Genomic DNA, 19,925 nt, shown 5'->3' with positions numbered 1-19,925 from the left:
ATTCTCTCTCTATTCCTTAGAATTATAGATGATATTTTAGCTTTGTTACCTTTATGAATACTTTGCAAAAATGAACATGATACATATCAGCCAAAATAATCTGAAAACATGCCCATTTAATGTTTGTCTTTCATTTGCATTTCATACTTTTGCATGGTATTTTATATTTGCAAATGACATACCTATGTCAATGTCAATTTTAGTGTAATTTAAAAGATATGAAAAGTAAATTTTAAACAATTATTTGCTTTTTCCTCAACAGATGGGATGAGTTCAGAGCAACGGCAGAAACAGGCCAAAAAGCGGCGAGAGGAACGCGCCAAATATTTGGGTGAGACTTCATAAACACAGCTTTTGTCCCAAGACACGTTCAGCCCTGTTGAGCTAATGATATGCTAATGCCACACAAAATATTTGTCTTGTAGTGACTGAAGTATATCTCTCTCTCTCTCTTTCTCTCTCTCTCTATGTGTGTGTATATATATATATTATATATATATATATATACATATATATATATATATATATATATATATATATATATATATATATATATATATATATTGAGATATACTTTCAGTCACTACAAGACATATATATAAACACAAGACACACACACACAACAACACAGACACACACACACAGACACACACAATTAAAGCTACTGGGACTAAAGAGTCAGCGTGAGGCCAAATAATAATTAACCCAATTATATACTATTCTCATGTGTAATTAGGTAATCAAACGTTAACTGGCAGCCAATACAAGGCCAACTGGTTTCTAATGATGTTCAGCGAGACACATTTCTGTGAAGTCAGCAGCATCATATAACGGTACAAACTGATGTGACTGACAGATGTGCTTGTGATTTGTGTTTACTGCTGCAGAACAGCGAACCCAGGAGCAAGGTAAGATACGCCATGCGATCAATAATTTGATTAAGTGGATCATTTCCATTTATTTCTTGTCCTTTACTCTTGGAGTCCTTTTGTTTTTCTCCTTTAGTTTTGTCCAGTTTTGTTTTGTCCAGTTCTTTATCCACAAATAAGGAATATTATTTTAATTGAAGTGAAACTTTTACTTTGCTTCCTTGTGCAAATCCGTCTCCTTTTTTTCCCCCACTGGCTTTCTGTGATTAATATAAAACAACTTAAAATTTTTTACATCTATTGCAATACGTAAAGAATGCGTCCTATGCTACAAATGATTATGAAATACATGCATATTTGATCATTTCCATGTGCACCAGGCTTCATAAATCAATCTATTTCTTTATCCACAATTAAAGAATATTATTTTGAATGAACTGAAACTTTAACTTTGCTTCCTTGTGCAAATCCGTCTTCTTTTTTCCCCCACTGGCTTTCTGTGATTAATATAAAACAACCAAAAAAAATGTAACATCTCTTGCAGTATGTAAAGAATGTGCCCCATGCTACAAATGATTATGAAATACATGCATATTTGATCAATTCCATGTGCACCAGGCTTCATAAATCAATCTATTTCTTTATCCACAATTAAAGATTATTATTTTGAATGAACTGAAACTTTAACTTTGCTTCCTTGTGCAAATCCGTCTTCTTTTTTCCCCCACTGGCTTCCTGTGATTAATATAAAACAACCAAAAAAAAAAATGTAACATCTCTTGCAGTATGTAAAGAATGTGCCCCATGCTACAAATGATTATGAAATACATGCATATTTTATCATTTCCATGTGAACCAGGCTTCATAAATCAATGCATGTGTCTCATGTTCCTCACTTTTAACTATCTGATAGATCCCTACAGGCACAGGGTGAATAATGTGCCATCATTACAGTTCATTTAGCCATGCCTCTCTCTCAGATTAGCTTTAATTATGTTTGCCATTAGCATGATTAGCCTGCTTGGCTATCAGCTCACTGTCAGCTGTAGAGACGCAGATAAACCACAATTTCAAGTCCAGCCTTGCCCCACAGCAGCAGACTTTACATAAAGGGTTTATTGTAGCTTGGGACGAAATATCTTGACAAATGCTGTGTATACAAAGACCTGGCTTAGCTGTTAGAATGAAGTCTGGCTTAGAGCCGGATAGTTGCTACACATCAAACTGCATTGAGTATAAAATCTATTTTTCAGTGTGGTCGCATATTGTATGAAACTAATAGGATTATCAAACGCTGTTTAGCTCACTAGCGGTTCACTAAGTGAAGCAGCTAAGACCAGTGGTTTAAAATGGCTGAGATCATCTTACTTTGAAGGATATAAAACAGAATTGTTATATAATTCATAAAGGATAGAAGGGTTTTATGTAATTGGATTTAGAGAAAGTCAGAATTACACATAAATGACTTCCTCAGAGCACAAACTTCATGCCTGCTACACAGTTTGAAGTAGTCTACATAAGAGACTATTTAAGATAATGTTAAAAGTGAATTCATGCAGCTGAATTTTTTTTATATTTTATGTAGTAAGAAAGCAAAATAAATCAATGTAAAATGTAATGCAACAGTAACATTATTAGGCAACATAGAGTATTTAAAATTCAGGAAAGCTAAAAATGTAATTGTGAAACTGAAATGTCCTAATTTTATGTAGTAAAAAAGCTATATAATTAAAAATAAATATTATATATATATATATATATATATATATATATATATATATATATATATATATGTATGTATGTATGTATGTATGTATATACATATTCTCAATGCAATTCAGTTCAAAATATGATTTTACACACACGAACACACATATGTTTACATATATATATATATTTTTTTTTTTCAAAACACACCATGGTAGCAATTTGCTACCACATTGTACTTCTCCTTTTCATTTAAATGGTCTAAAAAGATTTAATCGACACAGACCTTCCTCATTTTTCTCTGTTCAGATTTTGTGCCTTATTTGTGTTCAGTGAACTTCTCAAACCCTCAAACAAGATTGTATCTGAGTCACAGCTCATCTCATTATTGAGTCACTGCATTTCCTGTGCAGTAAAGCAGATGTGCCTTTGAAATAAAACAGGGTAAAGTAAATACAGTTGGTTGCCACACATGGATCTAAAGCAATGTTGTGAATGGAAGCAGTTCCTTTGTGTTGGTATTCCTCAACTCATATCCCATCTGGACTGCTGTGTGTGTGTGTAGACAAACAGGAAATTCCAGTGTGATGTCTCGTGTGCTCCTTAAATCGGGCTTGTGAGCAGAATGCACCCAGCTGCCACACAGCATGCTTGAGGTTTAAAATAAAGATCTTTGATTGGTTTTTAATTGTTTTTGAAGTCAAACGACTGAATCCACATGAGAGAAAAATGCTGTTTTATCAGCAGTTTTGTTTTCCTTAAGCAATGGATTTTATAAATATATAAAAAACTAAATCAAAAGTAAATCAACTGCTCGGTGTGCAATTATTAATGTTTAATGAAGTCAGTTCTGATTATAGATTCACATGAGATTTTTTTTATATTTCATTTATTTCTGCAAGAGAGTAATTTGATTTTTGCTTAATTAAGACTTTTCTGAGGTTTCCTGCTTTTCAGATGTTTTTCTTAAGAAAAAGACCCATGTTATTTTGCATCGCTTCGAGGATTTCTGAAAAGAACTCAATGCCTTTGAATATGCTCAGAAGGAATTTTAAGTTTAACATATACATTTAAACAAATATTTCAGTAGTCAAAAATGAAAATTTGCTGAAAAATTAACTCACCCTCATGTCATCCAAGAACCCAAACCAAGTTTGTTTCTTCATCAGAACGGATTTGGAGAAGTTTATTGTTACATCACTTGCTCACCAGTGGATCATCTGAAGTGAATGGGTGCCATCAGAATGAGAGTCCAAACAGCTGATAAAAACAACACAATAATCCACAAGAAAGAGGAAAGCTTTGTGTTTGTGAAAAAGTTGTCTAATCTGAATCAGGAGAGAAATATGCACAAGATCAAACTGTTTACAAGTGAAAAAAGTCCAAACCAGTAAACAAAATAAAATTTCCAAATCTGTTCTGATGAAGAATAAAACACTCTTCTACATCTTGGATGCCCCGAGGGCGAGACATTTTCAGCAAATTTTCATTTTTGGGTGAATGATTCTTTTTAGATGAAATGCAATTGAGAATTCTGCCAGAAAATGTCATGAAATATAGCAGGCAGCATCACTCAAAAACTCTCTCTGTTCCTCTCAGCGGCCAAGAAAGCTCAGTGGTTGGAGAAGGAGGAGAAGGCACAGCGTTTGCGTGAGAGCCAGTTGGAGGAGCGCAGAAGGAAGTTAGAGGAACAGCGACTGAAGGCAGAGAAACGGAGAGCTCTACTGGAGGAAAAACAGAGACAGAAACTAGAGAAGAATAAGGTGTGGAGGAGACCCCGTGTGCTCAGAAAATAACTGCAAACATAATGTTCCTTGAGACAGCATGACAAAATATTATAAAGATTCAATGCATACATGATTTTCAAGCTAAACTTTTCACAAAAAAGCTTGTTAAGTTTCAAATTATAGGCTAAAGCAATATTCATGCAATATTCATAATCAATAAATAAATAAGTTTGGGGTTAGTAAGATTTCTTTTTTTCCTTTTTTTTCTTATATTCAACAAGGATGTATGAAATTGGTCAAGCGCCACAACTGTTTTCAACACTGATAATAATAACAAATGTTTCTTGAGCAGCAAATCAGTACATTCGAATGATTTGTGAAGGATCATGTGACACTGAAGACTGGAGGAATGATGCTGAACATTCAGCGTTGCATGATGGAAATATATCAAAATAGAAAACATTTTAAATTGTAATATTTTTTATAATATTACTGTTTTACTGTACTTTTGTTCAAATAATTGCAAGAGACATCTTTTTAAAAAAAAAAAAAATTAAAGTAGCATGTACTGCTAAAAATGAAGATGAAAAGGGTTTATTAGGAAAAATTATGTTTATAGTTATAAATTTGAAGATAAACTACATATTAACTACTAAATGTACTGGTGGCACTGTAACTGTTACTGGTCTGTACTGTTAATATAAGCAATTCAGAATCTTATTAAGATAAAAAATGAACCACAAGTGGTCTTGTGATTGTCTTTTTCTCTGCAGGAGAGGTATGAATCCGCCATAAAAAGGTCAACCAAAAAAACGTGGGCTGAGATCCGTCAGCAGAGGTGGTCATGGGCCGGCGGCTTGAACCAGACCTCCCGCAGAGAGAGTAAGTGTCATTAGTCAAACTTTACAGCCTCAGGTGACTTTAAAATAAGAAGTGGAGAAATCATCACCTTCTAAAACTATACTAAGGAACTTAAAGAGGACCTGATATGAACATGGAAATTTCTTACGTTGACACGAAATTGACTTCAGCAGAGTTTTTTTTGTGTGGTCAGTATGTTACTGCTGTAGATTGGTAATAGGTGTTACCCTCTGGTTATGATTTAGTTGACTTAATTAATATAAGCTCATCTTGTCTTCAAAATGTTAGGGAAGAAAACCATCTTACGATAACTTGTTAATCATTGGCATGAACATCATTTCTATGGTTTATTTTGGTTTTTCTTTAGTTTTTGTTTGTGTTTATTCTTTAAAACATATTGGTTTAGTCTAGTGTTGTAGTAGCTTTGCTGGAAGTGTGTAGATAGAGGACTGTGATATTTTCTCTTTCTCTTGTTAAGGTTTAACTGTTTTCAATATTATTAAACAAAAGAGGTTAAAAGAGATGCCTTAATGGGGAAAGTACACCAAAGAAAATAGTTTTTCCCTCCTCGTGTTGTTCAAAACCTGTGTGACTTTCTTCTGTAGAACACAAAAGAAGATATTTTGAAAAATGTTCATCAAACAGATTTGGTGACTATTGACTTTTGTGAACAAAAGAACACTGAGATAATTCTCCAAACAATTCTTTTGTGTTCCACAGAAGAAAGCAAGTCGTGTTTGGAATGAAATGAGGGACAGAATTTGTGTTTTTGGGTGAACTATCCCTTTAATGTCTCAGTGACAGGTGTTGATATGTCTGCTGTATGAATGACATTGTTTGATTAGTACATAAAGATAAGTCTATTCTTTTCCTTGTAAGTGTCTGAAGTGACCAATGATGTTATGTTGCATCACTCAGTCCTACCCTTTTGAAAAGACCAGATCAGACCAGTATGAAAGTCTGGTATGCTGTTTATAGAGTTGGTAATGATGGATGACCAGCATGGTTTTTATGGTTAAATTAGTTAAGAAGCCTAATGTGGACACCAGCATGCCATACTAGAAACCATCCTCCATAAGACATCACATGCTGGACATAATGCTGGTCTTCTCAGTAGGATAGTGCTGATTTATCTAGATATTCGATGCCATTCAAACGTTTGGGGTCATAAAGATTTATTTTATTCAACATAGAAGCGATCAAAAGTGACAGTAAAAACATATAATGTTAGTTTTTTTTTTTTATTAAGTATAGTATCAGTTATCAACAGTGATAAAAATAAATATTTTTTAAGCAGCAAATCAGCATATTAGAATGATTTCTGAAGGATCATGTGACACTGGAGTTACGGCTGCTGAAAATTCAGCTTTGAATCACAGGAATAAATTACATTTGAAAATATGTTCAAAGAGAAAACTGTTATTTGAAATTTGTAATAATATTTCACATTTTTACTGTATTTACTGCATTTTTGATTGAATAAATGTTTTTCAAAAACAAAACAATCAACCCTGAAACTTTTGAATGGTGCTGTCCTAGTCAGCGTTCATGTAACTTTATGTTGTTAGAATTATATGGAATTGAATGTACATCTTAAATGTACGATCATGCTACATGATCACAACTTGATGTAAGAGTGACCCGCCTCCTCCAGCTCTCCTCTTTCCCCCTTCCTTTGGGAAAACCGGAATCGCACTCCCTCCCGCCGTCGCTCAGGGGGTCAGTATGAACGCTCTGCTCTCTGTGTTGCGCTCTGCAGGCAGATGCTCGGCCTCCACGGTCAACCTGCCGCGGCAGACGGAGCCTGTGATTAACAACAGGCTGTCCAAGTCCTCGGCCACGCTCTGGAACTCGCCCTGCAGAAGTAAGAACGGAGCGGCTCTCGCGTTTCACCTCCAAAAATCCCTCCCTCCAAACCCTCGTCTGGTTTTTGGTTCTTCAGTTGTGTTTTTCCATCAACTACTTTTGATTTGCTCATTTCGGGTGGCCTGCTTGCCTGTGCCTGTGCCTGGTGATCGATGGTCATTCTCACACCTTTCCTATTCACTTCCCCTCCCCACAACCCCCTCGTTCTTGTGTTGCATCGTGGGTAATCTCTTCTTCCGTGCACTTTTTGATCAGTGCTCACATTGTTGCATTATAGCCTTTAATGGTTATTTATTTGTGGTCCAGTAAGTGGTGGCAATATCTATTTTTATTTCATTATTTTTCTTTTCTTTGGTGTGGGTTTGTGGTGCTGGTGGTTGGTTTTTACTTTAAGTGTGTGATTTGAAAGGCTGATTGTTGATCAGTGATAATAAAACAAAGGACTGATAACTAAATTAGGAGATTAGGAAATTAGATCATTAATGTGATCAATGTGATCATTTTTACTGGTTTATTAATTAATATAAATAAGTGATGTTGAGTGCTAAACACTTCAAAAAGGAGTATGTCATATTTTTAACAGTATGTGTATGTTATGTTTTATTTCCACAAGTTTAGTCCAGTCATTGGAAATAAAGGTTATTTTCCAAATTTTTCTTGAGTGTCAAATTAAAGACAAGAGGTTAAAATGGAAAATCATATATTCTACACATCAAAAGTTAGTATGCCATCCTGATACTCTACATATGCATAATTTACACACTATAGAACCTGCAAAAATGGCAGTAGAATGCTCATTTGAAGTTTCCTGTCCAAGGAAATAATGGTTTTTCTACAATGCTGACATCCACATGCAGCAATACGTACCAATGATAAGTCAGCAAAACTGTGGCTATGCAAATGTGTATAAATCAACATAATAATTACAGCATTGTGCACCGCATGATAACCGTGGAGCTAGCTCATGGTCTGTACTTATTTCCCTGTCATTAGAGAAGACCACTAATCTCAAAGTTCACTTTCTTCTGAGATGTAATATTTGGGTTAAACATGCTTTAGCTGAAGTCTAATGCAATTTTAGGTGATTTTTTGCATCATGCTTCCTGGAAATACCACATTGTGTCTCAGTTTTTAGAACATATAGTATAAAGATTGTTTCGAAGCAAGAGTTTATATTCTAGATCGTGATCAACCTTCTGTTAAAGTAGTTCAGGCAACAGCACAATTTGCCGCAGTGGGGGAGAAAAAAAGCAGCTGTTGCCTAGCAACAGCCAGTGACCAGCCGTCACGAAGTGTTGTAAATTTTCTTGTGTGTCAGGTCTGAACACCACCTTGTTGCTATAAAGAGCACAAGGGTCTGGTTTTATACACAGTATTGTTTTAATGTTGTGTGATTGCAAATATGACATCCAGAGTGTGTTTGTGCCTGAGTGGGAGAGTGAAAACCGAGACCACAGATTCATTTCTTCATCACATAACTTGTTTTTCTCATGAGAACTGTCATTCAGTCATCTGTGTGACAGCACACACTTCATTTTAATGTGCTCTCAGATTATTAACACAACAGCATGCATAGTTCCCAGAATAAAACCAGTTTTAACACGTCTTTGAACCCATGAACCGTTTATTCTGGTATAAGAGTGCTGTGCGTTGAAAGAAAATTCATAAATGAAGTCTATAAAGTATCTAAAGCAATGAGATCAAATGAAGAGCAAAGTGTTCAGATTTGTCTCCTCTAGATCTCAATAATATCTCAAACTGTTTAACTTTGCCACAGATACTAAAGTTTGCATTCAAAAGATCTCAATATTAACTCATAGTCGCTCATATGTCTTGCCATCTACAGCATTAAGAAGTTTGGGGTCAGCTTTTTAAATGCTTTTAAAAATAATATAAGATAAAAATATAAATTTTATTACTGACCCCAATCTCTTGAATGGTAGGTAGTATACATAAATAATCACTCTGTACTCTACATGTATGCCAGTGACTGGCTCTGGTGATTTTTAGTTGTCACAAGACATTTTTAGAGAAATGTACTTAAATGAGCTCCTTACATCTCATGAGCTAAGAAAGAGCAAACTTAGTTCAACGAAGCATCAAAGTCTAACATGCGTTAGTTTCTGCATTCTTGATTTAACCAGCATGAGTTATAGTACTGGTTAAATTCACTAATTAAATTGAAACTTCAGCTCCCTTGAAGTTACAATGAGCAAATAATCAAATAAAGTGTGTGAATGTGAATTTAAATAAGTACTGCAATCAGAATTCACAATTGTGTAGGTAATGTGAATTAGAAGTCCACAAACATTTCCGGATCGTGAAATCGGTGTCAGCGTTCACTCAGCGAAGGGCCTGAGGATTCTGCTTCCAGTAACAGCTGCTCTGATTGGTCAGTCATCCTGTTACTGGATGTTACTCTCAGCCGATTGGATGAACGTTTACTTCGGCCCTCTGTTGAGTGACCTGTAGTATGTGTCCTCATGTGTCGATGCTAACAGCGCCCTCTTGTGTCAGCCCGCAGCTTGCGTCTGAGCCCGTGGGAGAGCCGCATCGTAGAGAGGTTGATGACCCCCACCCTTTCCTTTCTGGCTCGCAGCCGGAGCGTCGCCACCCTCCAGAACAGCAGCGACCCCCGTGAGTTACACATCACACACATTTAACATGTCAGGAGCCTAAGGTAATGGTTGTACACACCACATAATACACGCACACCCATGTAATGAGTATATTTTATTAGCCTCAGATTAACATGATGCAATTTAAATTCACAGCTTAGTATGTACTATTTTTGTTTGATGTAATTGAGACTAACTGCATATTGCACGGTATGTAATATTATGAAACTGAATGTGCTGTTATGTTCATTATGTATTTTAAACAGTAAGATGCAACATTGTTCCCACATGACCTCATTACATACCTGCATATAAAAAATATCCAATTATGATTTTGAAAATATTTTATGTTGTATTTTTATCCAGTTTTGTGTAAAACTGCCTTGAATAAAAGCTAGAATAATACAATTTGTAAGTATTTATTAGATAAGAATATATTATACCCTGTTTGAGATGGTTTTTTTTTTTTTTTTTTTTTTTTTTTTTTTACTCCATTTCAGTATCTGGGCATTTTATTCTTATAGAAATGTTACATAATGCTCACATATATGTATGTATATATATATATATATATATATATATATATATATATATATATATATATATATATATATATAATGATTTCTGAAGGATCATGTGACACTGAAGACTGTTTTATGAAAATTAAATAAAATGAAAATCCAGCTTTGCATCACATAATTAAATTATATTTTATAATGTATTAGATTAGAAAACAACTATTTAAAATTGTAATAATATTTCACAATATTGCAGTTTTTGATGGTATTTTTGATCAAATAAATGCAGTCTCGCTGAGCATAAGAGACTCCCAACCCTAAACGTTTGGACTGTAGTGTATGATCTCAGTTCAGTCTGTAGTGTTTTGTACAGCAACAACAAGTGAGTGTGTCTAAACATCTCTTGTTCTGAATACAGATCAGTGTTCCCGCTCTGCATCTGTATCTCCTCTGACGCCGTGCTCCCATCATCATCCTCACCAGCACAGCGCTGAACGCTGGAGGGTCTCAGCCAGCACACCAGATATCACACAACGCCAGCTGAGACGCAACTCTACACCGGTGAACCCATGCACCCAACAACTCACTCACAAAAGCAGAAACATTCATATAATAATGCTCATATGTACTTCCGTTCAAAAGTTTGTGGTTTCATTTCTTATTGTTTTTATATAGCAAAAGGAGTAATATTGAGAAAATATTTTGTAACCATATAAACGTCATCAGTGTCACCTTTGATCCATTTAGTGTTTATAAATAAAAGCATTAATTCTAAAAATCCAGTTTGTCATGATTTGAATTTGGAAATGATCGACCACTGTTTACTTTTAGTTTGAGAAGAAGAAGAAAGAAAAGAAAGACAAAGAACGAGAGAATGAAAAGGAGAAATGCGCTCTGTCTAAAGAAAAAGTGGAGAAGAAGAGACAGTCCCAATCCATAACCAGAACGAAAACGGAAGCCAGGTGACTCTCTCTCTCTCTCTCTCTCTCTCTCTCTCTCAAACACACACACACACACACACACACACAGCACATGCTTTTTTTGCTTTGTGGAAAAAGTGATAAATTAGCAGTAAATTAAAGCAGTATGGTTGTACTCTTACATTATTGCTACGGCAAGCATCACTATTATTTTTTCAGTTTAGTAAAGTATTGTTTTCTGAAAAATGTAATGAAGTCAGTTTATGCTTTGTTTGGAAATAAAGAATGAATTAAATAATAACTTAAGCTGAATTTAAACTAAAACTGAAAATAAAAACTAAACAGTAATATTAAAAAAGTTTTGACAAAAGCACATTACAAAATTACAATAACAAAAAACACCTTCAAATTAAATTAAATAAAAAGATGAAAATATGAAAAAATTCAAGATAAAAAAGTACTAAATAACTAAGTTATATTTACAGTGTTACCAGAAATACAGTCCAAAAATCAAAGCCAAAAGTACAGCTCCATCACTATCAACAAACTACAAAATAAAACTAAACTAAGCAAAGTAAAAAATAAGAAATGTTGCCTTGGCATCTACTTAAAATAAGATGAAATTAAAGCTAAATAGTAAATTAAAAAATATATTAAAAATAAAAAAAGCACATAACTGAAAGAAAAAAAGGAAATTAAATTAAACAAAACTTTTTTTTGGTGTTGAAACCAAATTTGTATTGGTTTATATTGGGATGTGTTCTCTTTTTAGCCCAAATATCAAAGCTAAAAACAGAGCTCCATCACCTGCGACACCCAGGAGTCGCCCTCTCTCCCCTAATCCAGCGGTGTCCCCCAAACCGCCGTCATCTTCAGCCAGGACTCCTGGCACCAAGACCCGGCCCAAACGGGCTCAGACTCCCGTCCGCGTGCAGCCCCCCGCCGTTGCGGCTGTCTCCATGGAAGCCAAGGAGCCCCGTCAGGCTGACCCTCCCAAAGACACAAAGAGTGAGTGTGATGTCATGATGACGGGCGATGAGATGCATTTGCTTTCAGATAAATCAGTGTGACAGCAATGGTTTTTAAAGACTTTAATAGTATAAATGAAACATATGCTTTTACTCTTCTTGATGGAATTTTCTCCTGTTTTTTTCTGTTTAGCTGTCCTCAGTGTTCCTGACATCACCGTCTCGTCTGCACCGGCCACGCCCCTCACTCCATCTGCACCAATCACAGCAGCTCCTCAGACACCAGAGGTGGCCAATGTGGCAGCCACAACTTCCAGATCACTCTCTCCTGAGCCCGGCCCTCCGATCGCCAAGCCCTCAGCCGGGACCAATGATCCCGAGGAGGCGGCCCGTGTGCTAGCAGAGAAGAGACGTCAGGCCCGTGAGCAGAGAGAGAGGGAGGAGCAGGAGAGGAGAGAACAGGAGCAGAAGAGCAGGTCAGCTGGTTACAGACTTCTTTAGTCTTGCATAGCCAACATATTGCATAGACCAGCTTTTGCACAAAAAAAAAAAAAAAAAACTGGCCGCTTAGAAAGATACAGCTTGACTGACATTTAAAATGATCACAGCTGGGTCATTATCATTAGTTAAACTAAAAGTATTAAAAACATTTTTGTTCATCGAAATAAAGCTGAAACTAACTAAAATATGAATATTTGAAAATATTGTGTATTTAGAAAATTTGAAATATATGATATTTGAAAAATATGAAAAATGAGCTGACTTTGCAACTGACTGAAATAAGTTTTTTGAAGGGCTAATATTACTGTAGGCTACTTACTGGAAATGAACACTTACATTAAAACAAAAGAAATAGTAATTAAAAAAAACCTAACAACAATGACAAAAGCACATAACTACATTTCTAAAACTAAAATGAAAATAAAAATAACTTTAAATATAGAATAAAAGCTAATTGAAAATATTAATTACAGACTATAAAGTAAAATAAATCTATATGTAAATATTTTTTTTTTTTTTTAAACAGTGAAGTTCCAGGACCTTTCCAGTTGTTATGATTATCAGATATGAGGTTTTAAAATTATATTTTAGAGACTCTGCTAATTCTAGCAGATTAAATATTTTATATCTGATTATATTTACATAAATAATTAAATATAATAGATATTTAGAATTAAATATATATATTTTTTATTATTAAACTGTGATTTACATGACTTTTACATTTATCAGACCACTCTAACAATTGATAGGTGTTCCCTCTGAGCAGTAATATTTTAGTATCATTTAAATACTATCATGATATTTATTCATATTTTGCATTAGTTTTTAGTTTGATATTTTTTGTTCTGTTCATTTTAATTTTAGGTAAAGTTTTAGTACACTTTAGTTTAGTAAATTGTGTGTTTTTATCATTATAATTTTTGTATATCTTTATATTGTAGTTTATTATTTCAGTTGTAGGTTATTTTTTGTACATGAAACTAAATGAACATGAGAAATGTGTAAATTTTTTATATTATATTTCATTTCAGTTTTTTTTTCAAGTAATAAAAAAATGTATTTTGATTTAGAGGTGTTGACTGAGAGTGACTAGCGGTAACTTACACTGCCTCCTCTTCACTCAGAGCACTGCGTGAGGAGCACTCCAGACGTGAGGAGGAGGAGAGGAGGCGAAGGGAAGAGGAGGCGCGCTTCATGGCAGAGCAGCAGCGTCTGCAGGAGGAGAGGGAGGCGCAGGAGAGAGCCCGAGCCGAGCAGGAGGAAAACCTGCGTCTGCAGAGACAGGTGAGCAGCGCTTCAGGGCTAATCCAGACCATTAGGACAAAGTTACCAAGTTTTTCAAGCTTCTTTTAGTTTCCATTTTCAGTGGCTTCAATAATATTCATTTAAATTATATATTTGTGTCATATGTTTTAGTATACATTTATATGTTTTGTATTATTTCAATTCAAAATCTGAAAAATTTTGATTTCCTTCTTTTGCCTATTACCGAAATATTTTAAAATCCATTAGTCTTCAGTAAAATCATTTTAATACAAAACACCTTCAAGGCATCAAGGTGACCGAGGCGCAGTCAGATAAAAGGACATTAGCATGAGTCTCCCGCGGTTCACGTGAGCCTCCAGACGACTCTCGTCTCATCACAGACGAAGCCTGTGTTCTGGTCTGATTTGATCATGCAGGACAGGCCTAAAGACTCTCTGGACGTTCAAAGCTCATCTGTGGTGTCTGAGCAGCAGCAAAAAAGGATATTCTCAAGATCTAAACTGTGAGCGAGGACACAGATGTACAGTACATAAACAGATCGAACTTGATGCCACATCTGGCTTTAAACAATTTAACTAAAGCATTTTTGTGATGTAATTTAATGGATTTATGCCTATGATTCACAATGTATATCATTTTCTGATATGCAGTTGAAAGGTACTGTGTTTAAAAAATATTAAAAAGGAATCAAACAGAGGGACCTTGTGGTGGAAAAGTTAAATTAAAACACGTTCTGTCTGTTTGAAATAGTGAAGTTGCAAACATATATATATATATATATAATTTAATTTATTAATTTTTTTACATATTATATCTTATATTCAATACATTACTTGGCCAACTACTGATGTGATCATTATGTTATTTTAGTATTATTTATATACTTTTAAAGTATTTATTAAATTTTGAAATAGCTTTTATTTTTATATTTTGAATTTTTGTCTTAAAAGACTTTTGTCTTTTTGAATTTTTGTCTCAATTAACTTGAGTTATTTTGCTATGATTTTTTTCAGTAACTTAGTGCTTCAATTTAAAAATCGCTTAAGTTTAATTCGATCTATTATGTATTTACTTTCAGTTTTCATTTTAATTTTAGTTTTTAATTTTTACTTTTGAGTTATTAATTTTAAGTAATTGTAATACATTTATGTTTTTTTTTGTCATTTCTTTATTCATTTTTTATTCTTCTATATAGCTAAAAAAGTGTTTTAAAGCAATTTTAACACTTATTTTATTTTGAGTTTCTTAATTTTTTATATTTCATCTAATATTTATATTTTATTTCAGCTTTAAGTATAGTCAGCATTTATTGAAAACAATTTTAACAGTTTATATTTTCGTTTTAGTTTTTGTTAATAATAAAAACACTGATGTTGCCTCAGTACCATCTCTTGGTCTCATGTTGTAGGGTAATTATGGCTTATTTAGAGATGTATAATGGATATATGGGTAATGATGTTTCATGTGTCTTTTCCAGCGAGAGGAGGCTGAATCCAAAGCCAGAGAGGAAGCAGAGAGACAGAGGATAGAAAGAGAGAAACACTTCCAGAAGGAGGAACAGGAGCGGCTGGAGAGAAAGAAGGTAAAACTAGAGACTCTCAAATGCATTTAATGAGAAAAAAAGAATATATTGTTTTCTAGGAGAAACACATGAGACGTTAAAGTGATTTCCATTCCTGTGGGTTTGACTAACGTCTGTGTTCATCTTTCTAGCGTCTGGAAGAAATCATGAAAAGGACTCGTAAAAGTGATGCAGGACAGGTGGGACACATCTGTGTTTTTATTAAGTCTGAATGCATTTCACACACACAGAGAAAGGAAAATGAACTTGCTGTACTTGTTTCTTTGCAGAAAGACGTTAAGACTCCAGCTCAAGTGAACGGCAGAGTCTCTGACAGCGGTAAAAGGCCATTTGTAGTGTGCATGCGACGTTACACTTAAAATGAAATGTAAGATTTAAGTTTAAATGAAAAATATAATGCTGTTATTCTCTTGTCTTGCAGTAATTCAGAAAAATCCTTTAGAAACTTTTCATAGTGGTGCGACAAATTTGAACCAATCACAAGGAGACGTGAAGACGAGGTAAAGTTGCACAATTTAGCCTGATTCAAAATGTACAAAGAGATATTTTGCATGTTATCTGACTGAAAGATGAGAATAATACCCATGTTTCCTCCTCAGCTCTGTGTCCTGGGACGTGGCACCCATCATTAATGGCGTCCAGCCCACTAAGCATCAGAATGGACTGTCCTCCAATGGAGAGGCAGCAGATTTTGAGGAGATCATCAAGCTGTCCAATCACAGTGGCAGTGGAAACAGTGGGCAGGGCCAAGCTGCTGATCCAATCATGGCCTTTGAGGGAGGGGAACCGTTCATGATGAAGGCGGGGCCTATGAAACCTCAACATGTGGCAGGTAAGAGTGGATGTTATTAGATTAGATGAAATAACCATATTACCATAAAAAGTATAAGCTGTACATAAGGTCATAAAAAGTACAGCTGTATATAAATGTATGGTGTATGTATATATATGTATGTATATATATATATTATATACATATAGAATTATTTTTTTTACACAATTATTAGATTTAATTCAAAGACACTGAAAAGGTATTGCATTTAATTATCTTAAATACACAGATACACTGATACTGGTAAAAAGCTTTGAAATGGTTTTTAATCTTTCAACAACAAAAAAAAAAACAAAAAAAAAAAAAAATATATATATATATATATGCATAGATTTTTTTGTGAATAAATATATAGAAAAATGTAAGGTAGAGCAAGTGTCTTTATATATATGTATTTTTTAACCACTTACGTCCTATTATTCTATGTGAATGTATTTTAGTAAATAATGGTGAATAAATATATGAGAAATATAGCGAATAAAAGTTTTTTTTATTGACAACATTTTGTTTTATTGTACATTTATATATATATAAATCTTAAAATCTTTCATTTCCTTAAACATGTAGATACCCTGATAACTAGTAATTTCATATATAACATGCTTTGTCAGAAGCATATTTCTTAAAGTATAATCCATATAAACTGAAATTTCATCAATAATATACTGATGAGTTTTTATAAGAAATGGTTCACCTAAAAATAACAATTCTGACATAATTTATCTCATATTGATCCAGTGGATAGTAGAATCACAAAGCTTCTCTTCGCTGCATGAAAATGAACGATTTCCATTTCTTTGTCTTTAAAGCCTTGTGGTAGATTTGGGCAAAGAACCTTTTGTTGTTTTGTTATTTTTTGGGAGCTTGACAGTGTCAATAACTTCTGTTTCAGTTGCCTGGTACGACGTGGATGTTCTACGTGAACAAAACTTTTAAGGCTCAATCAAACTCTTTATATGTGTTTGTCTTGTTTTCCGTGCAGAGGTCCTGTGAAAGAGAAGAGAAGCCTTACGCTACCGCTGCTTCCACCCCGACGTGTGCCAAACCAACAAACAGACTGCTTCAACTTTAGAAACACAGCACTTTGAGCAAGTGGAGGAGAACCTTCAAAAGATACTTATATACATATAAAACATTTGCGAGAAGCCTCTGTGTATTTCACTGTGTGTCATGGTGCAAAATTGTTGTGTTTCTTTAAAAAGTCACCTGCCAATTATGTGGTGCACCTTAAAAGAGTCACTATATGATAGAACTTGGAAATACAAAATGTTTGGCTATCATTCTGATATTAATTATTGTTATTGTTATTGTTGTTGTTGTTATGATGTATTGTTATTGTTCTTTTAAGTAGAAGTGTGTCTTGAATTTTTGCGTTATTTAACGTGAGGAGCATCAGAAGAGGGCGATGTTCTATATGTTAATGTATATTTGCCTGATTATGACAGACCTGTGGAATAAATCTTTATGAAAGGGGTTGTGTGTCAGTTCACCTTTTGTCTGCTTCTGAAAACACCAGAAATGTGGAAAGGGCACGACACATCAATTTTTAACTAAAAAACATTTTAGTATAACATTTCTGTGCAGTGGATCGTTTCAGCCAGAAGAGCGCAGCACAGAATCTAAACTCAGCCTTCCACCCATGTTTGCTCAACAATTCATCTCCTAATTTTCCTATGCATATTGTATTTATGAAGTTCACAAACTCCATATCTTATAGTTCTCCTTGAGAATGTCTGTGCATATATGGACACCCAGTTGTGGACATCATTCAGAGATATAAATGTAAAAATGTAAAAAGTTGCGTTGCTTCTGGTTAAAATAGAGGAGTTCTTTAGCCATAATATAGCTTTCTTTAGTGAAAAGCCGTCTCGTCTGAATTGAGAGAAGTATGCACAGATCAAGTGAACAGCCCAAAACTGTTCTAAACAAAAATGTTGATGAATTATTGGATTTTGATGTGAAAGAAAAACCTGGGATGGACTCACTTTTATTAAGTTAAAATGCCTTACTTATAGAATTGTTTATAACAAACATGCAGCTTTTTGTTATTTGATGGACTGGAGTGGTGTGGATTACTTGTAAGATATTGTGATGTTTTTATCAGCTGTTTGGACACTCATTCTCACGGCACCCATTCACTCCAGAGGATCCATTGTTGAGCAAGATATACCGTATAATGGTCAATTTCTCCAAAGCTGTTCAGATGAAAAAACAAATTCATCCAGGATGACATGAGGTGCATACATTTTCAGCAATTTTTGTATTTTTATTTTTAGGTGCATGTATGAAGAAAACAGTATGCTATTAATATCCTTTTATCTAGAGAGAGAAAAGAAACTGCTCCATTCACATTGTTTTAACACATTGGCAGCGTCCACCTGAAGTTTCACCACTACACACCCACTGATGTGTTCTTGGCCCTGATAGTCCAATGCTTATCTCAGGCACCGTATTTTTAGACGCATGATAACAGATACAAAGTGAGTTATGAGGATAGCAGACGCTGTCAGCTGGGTTTTAATTCATTTGGTATGACAGGAACGAATGGGATCTTAGTGAGTGACAGAGCATGCCACAAAAACTGGTCTCAGGTTTGCATTTGATTTGAATAACCCCTTGGAAAATAATGGGTTTCTCCAAGGTTGCTCAGGAGACTTTTCAAATCATTTATTGGGGTGAAATAAAAATAGACAGAAAATTATATTTAAGATGGATCATTTACTCTTGAAAGATGGGAGAATTTTGAGTTCATACTGAAATATCCGGGTTAGGGTATCTTGGCATATTTGAGCATAGTGAAAACATCTTATTTATTAACTGAAAACGACTGAAACTAAAGCTGAAATAAAATAAAGCTAAATAGGAAAAATAAACTAATAAAAACTAATAAAAAGACAAAAGCACATTGCAAAACAAACTAAAATTCAAATGAAAAATTGAAAACGTGCAAATAAAAGCTGACGAATATATAAATAGTGCTTGCACACTGCTTGTAATTTAATCTCACAACACAATTTTGCATTGCAAAGTCTGAATTAGCTAAGACGGCTAAAGGAGCCTTGGATCCAAAGTTCATATTTGCCACTAACCTTTGACCTTTAAAGGCCTGTTAAACAGTATGCTCTGTCATAAACCCTTGGCGCACAAGACAATATTTGTCCTCACTGGACAGTTTCCCATGAGTCACTGCAAGGTGTGAAGGCAAATGAGAATGTTCTAGTTGTTTGTTGTGGGGCTGTTTTGGTAGCTGATGATAAGTGTGTATTTGAGTGTGGATAAATGTGCTCACTGCATTTATTTGCAACCTTTCTATTTGCTTCACACCGAGTTGCTTTGTTTAATGGCTTTATATAGCTGCTTGCAGCTGCACCATATGTTATTTCCAGAAAGGAGAGATATATAAAGTCTCCATTGCAGCTCCTCCTTGGGGTTTTAGAATGGACTTTTTACAACTTTGAAAAAACATTAATCAAATCTTCTATGTTTTAATCGAGATTATTTGTTTCCAGTTTACTGTGTGTCATTAGGAATTCATTCAATTCATTTTTTTGGCCATTGCTAGCTGAAAGCTAGCAGTATACTACAAAATGTAGTGAACATTGAAAGCTATTAAATGAAGTGAGTTTTTAGTAATGACTAGGGGTGGAGTAGATCTAATCTGAAGTGACAGTCTGAAGTTGTTTTCAC

The 19,925-nt window shown here is 34.5% G+C and overlaps 1 protein-coding gene across 4 annotated transcripts in view; it reads left to right on the top strand.

The window, feature by feature from the left end:
* The window catches only part of LOC127935458 (MAP7 domain-containing protein 1-like), a 34,390-nt gene extending 16,679 nt beyond the window's left edge, over window positions 1-17,711 (top strand). Inside the window, exons 3-19 of one of the 4 annotated variants that reach the window (XM_052533340.1) lie at window positions 263-331; window positions 888-908; window positions 4,176-4,339; window positions 5,077-5,185; window positions 6,924-7,028; window positions 9,548-9,667; window positions 10,585-10,727; window positions 10,998-11,128; window positions 11,859-12,094; window positions 12,248-12,530; window positions 13,683-13,842; window positions 15,302-15,406; window positions 15,538-15,585; window positions 15,676-15,724; window positions 15,828-15,906; window positions 16,006-16,238; window positions 17,221-17,711. In XM_052533340.1, the coding sequence (XP_052389300.1) occupies window positions 263-331; window positions 888-908; window positions 4,176-4,339; window positions 5,077-5,185; window positions 6,924-7,028; window positions 9,548-9,667; window positions 10,585-10,727; window positions 10,998-11,128; window positions 11,859-12,094; window positions 12,248-12,530; window positions 13,683-13,842; window positions 15,302-15,406; window positions 15,538-15,585; window positions 15,676-15,724; window positions 15,828-15,906; window positions 16,006-16,238; window positions 17,221-17,231 (2,066 nt within the window). In that variant the 3' untranslated portion in view covers window positions 17,232-17,711. The remainder of the gene's footprint in view (window positions 1-262; window positions 332-887; window positions 909-4,175; window positions 4,340-5,076; window positions 5,186-6,923; window positions 7,029-9,547; window positions 9,668-10,584; window positions 10,728-10,997; window positions 11,129-11,858; window positions 12,095-12,247; window positions 12,531-13,682; window positions 13,843-15,301; window positions 15,407-15,537; window positions 15,586-15,675; window positions 15,725-15,827; window positions 15,907-16,005; window positions 16,239-17,220) is intronic. The other 3 variants (XM_052533341.1, XM_052533342.1, XM_052533343.1) reach the window with 3 other exon arrangements.
* Window positions 17,712-19,925: the final 2,214 nt, after the last annotated feature.

This window comes from Carassius gibelio, chromosome A19, assembly GCF_023724105.1.
Source record: "Carassius gibelio isolate Cgi1373 ecotype wild population from Czech Republic chromosome A19, carGib1.2-hapl.c, whole genome shotgun sequence".
Lineage (NCBI taxonomy): Eukaryota > Metazoa > Chordata > Actinopteri > Cypriniformes > Cyprinidae > Carassius > Carassius gibelio.
This window is presented reverse-complemented; position numbering and strand designations above follow the sequence as displayed.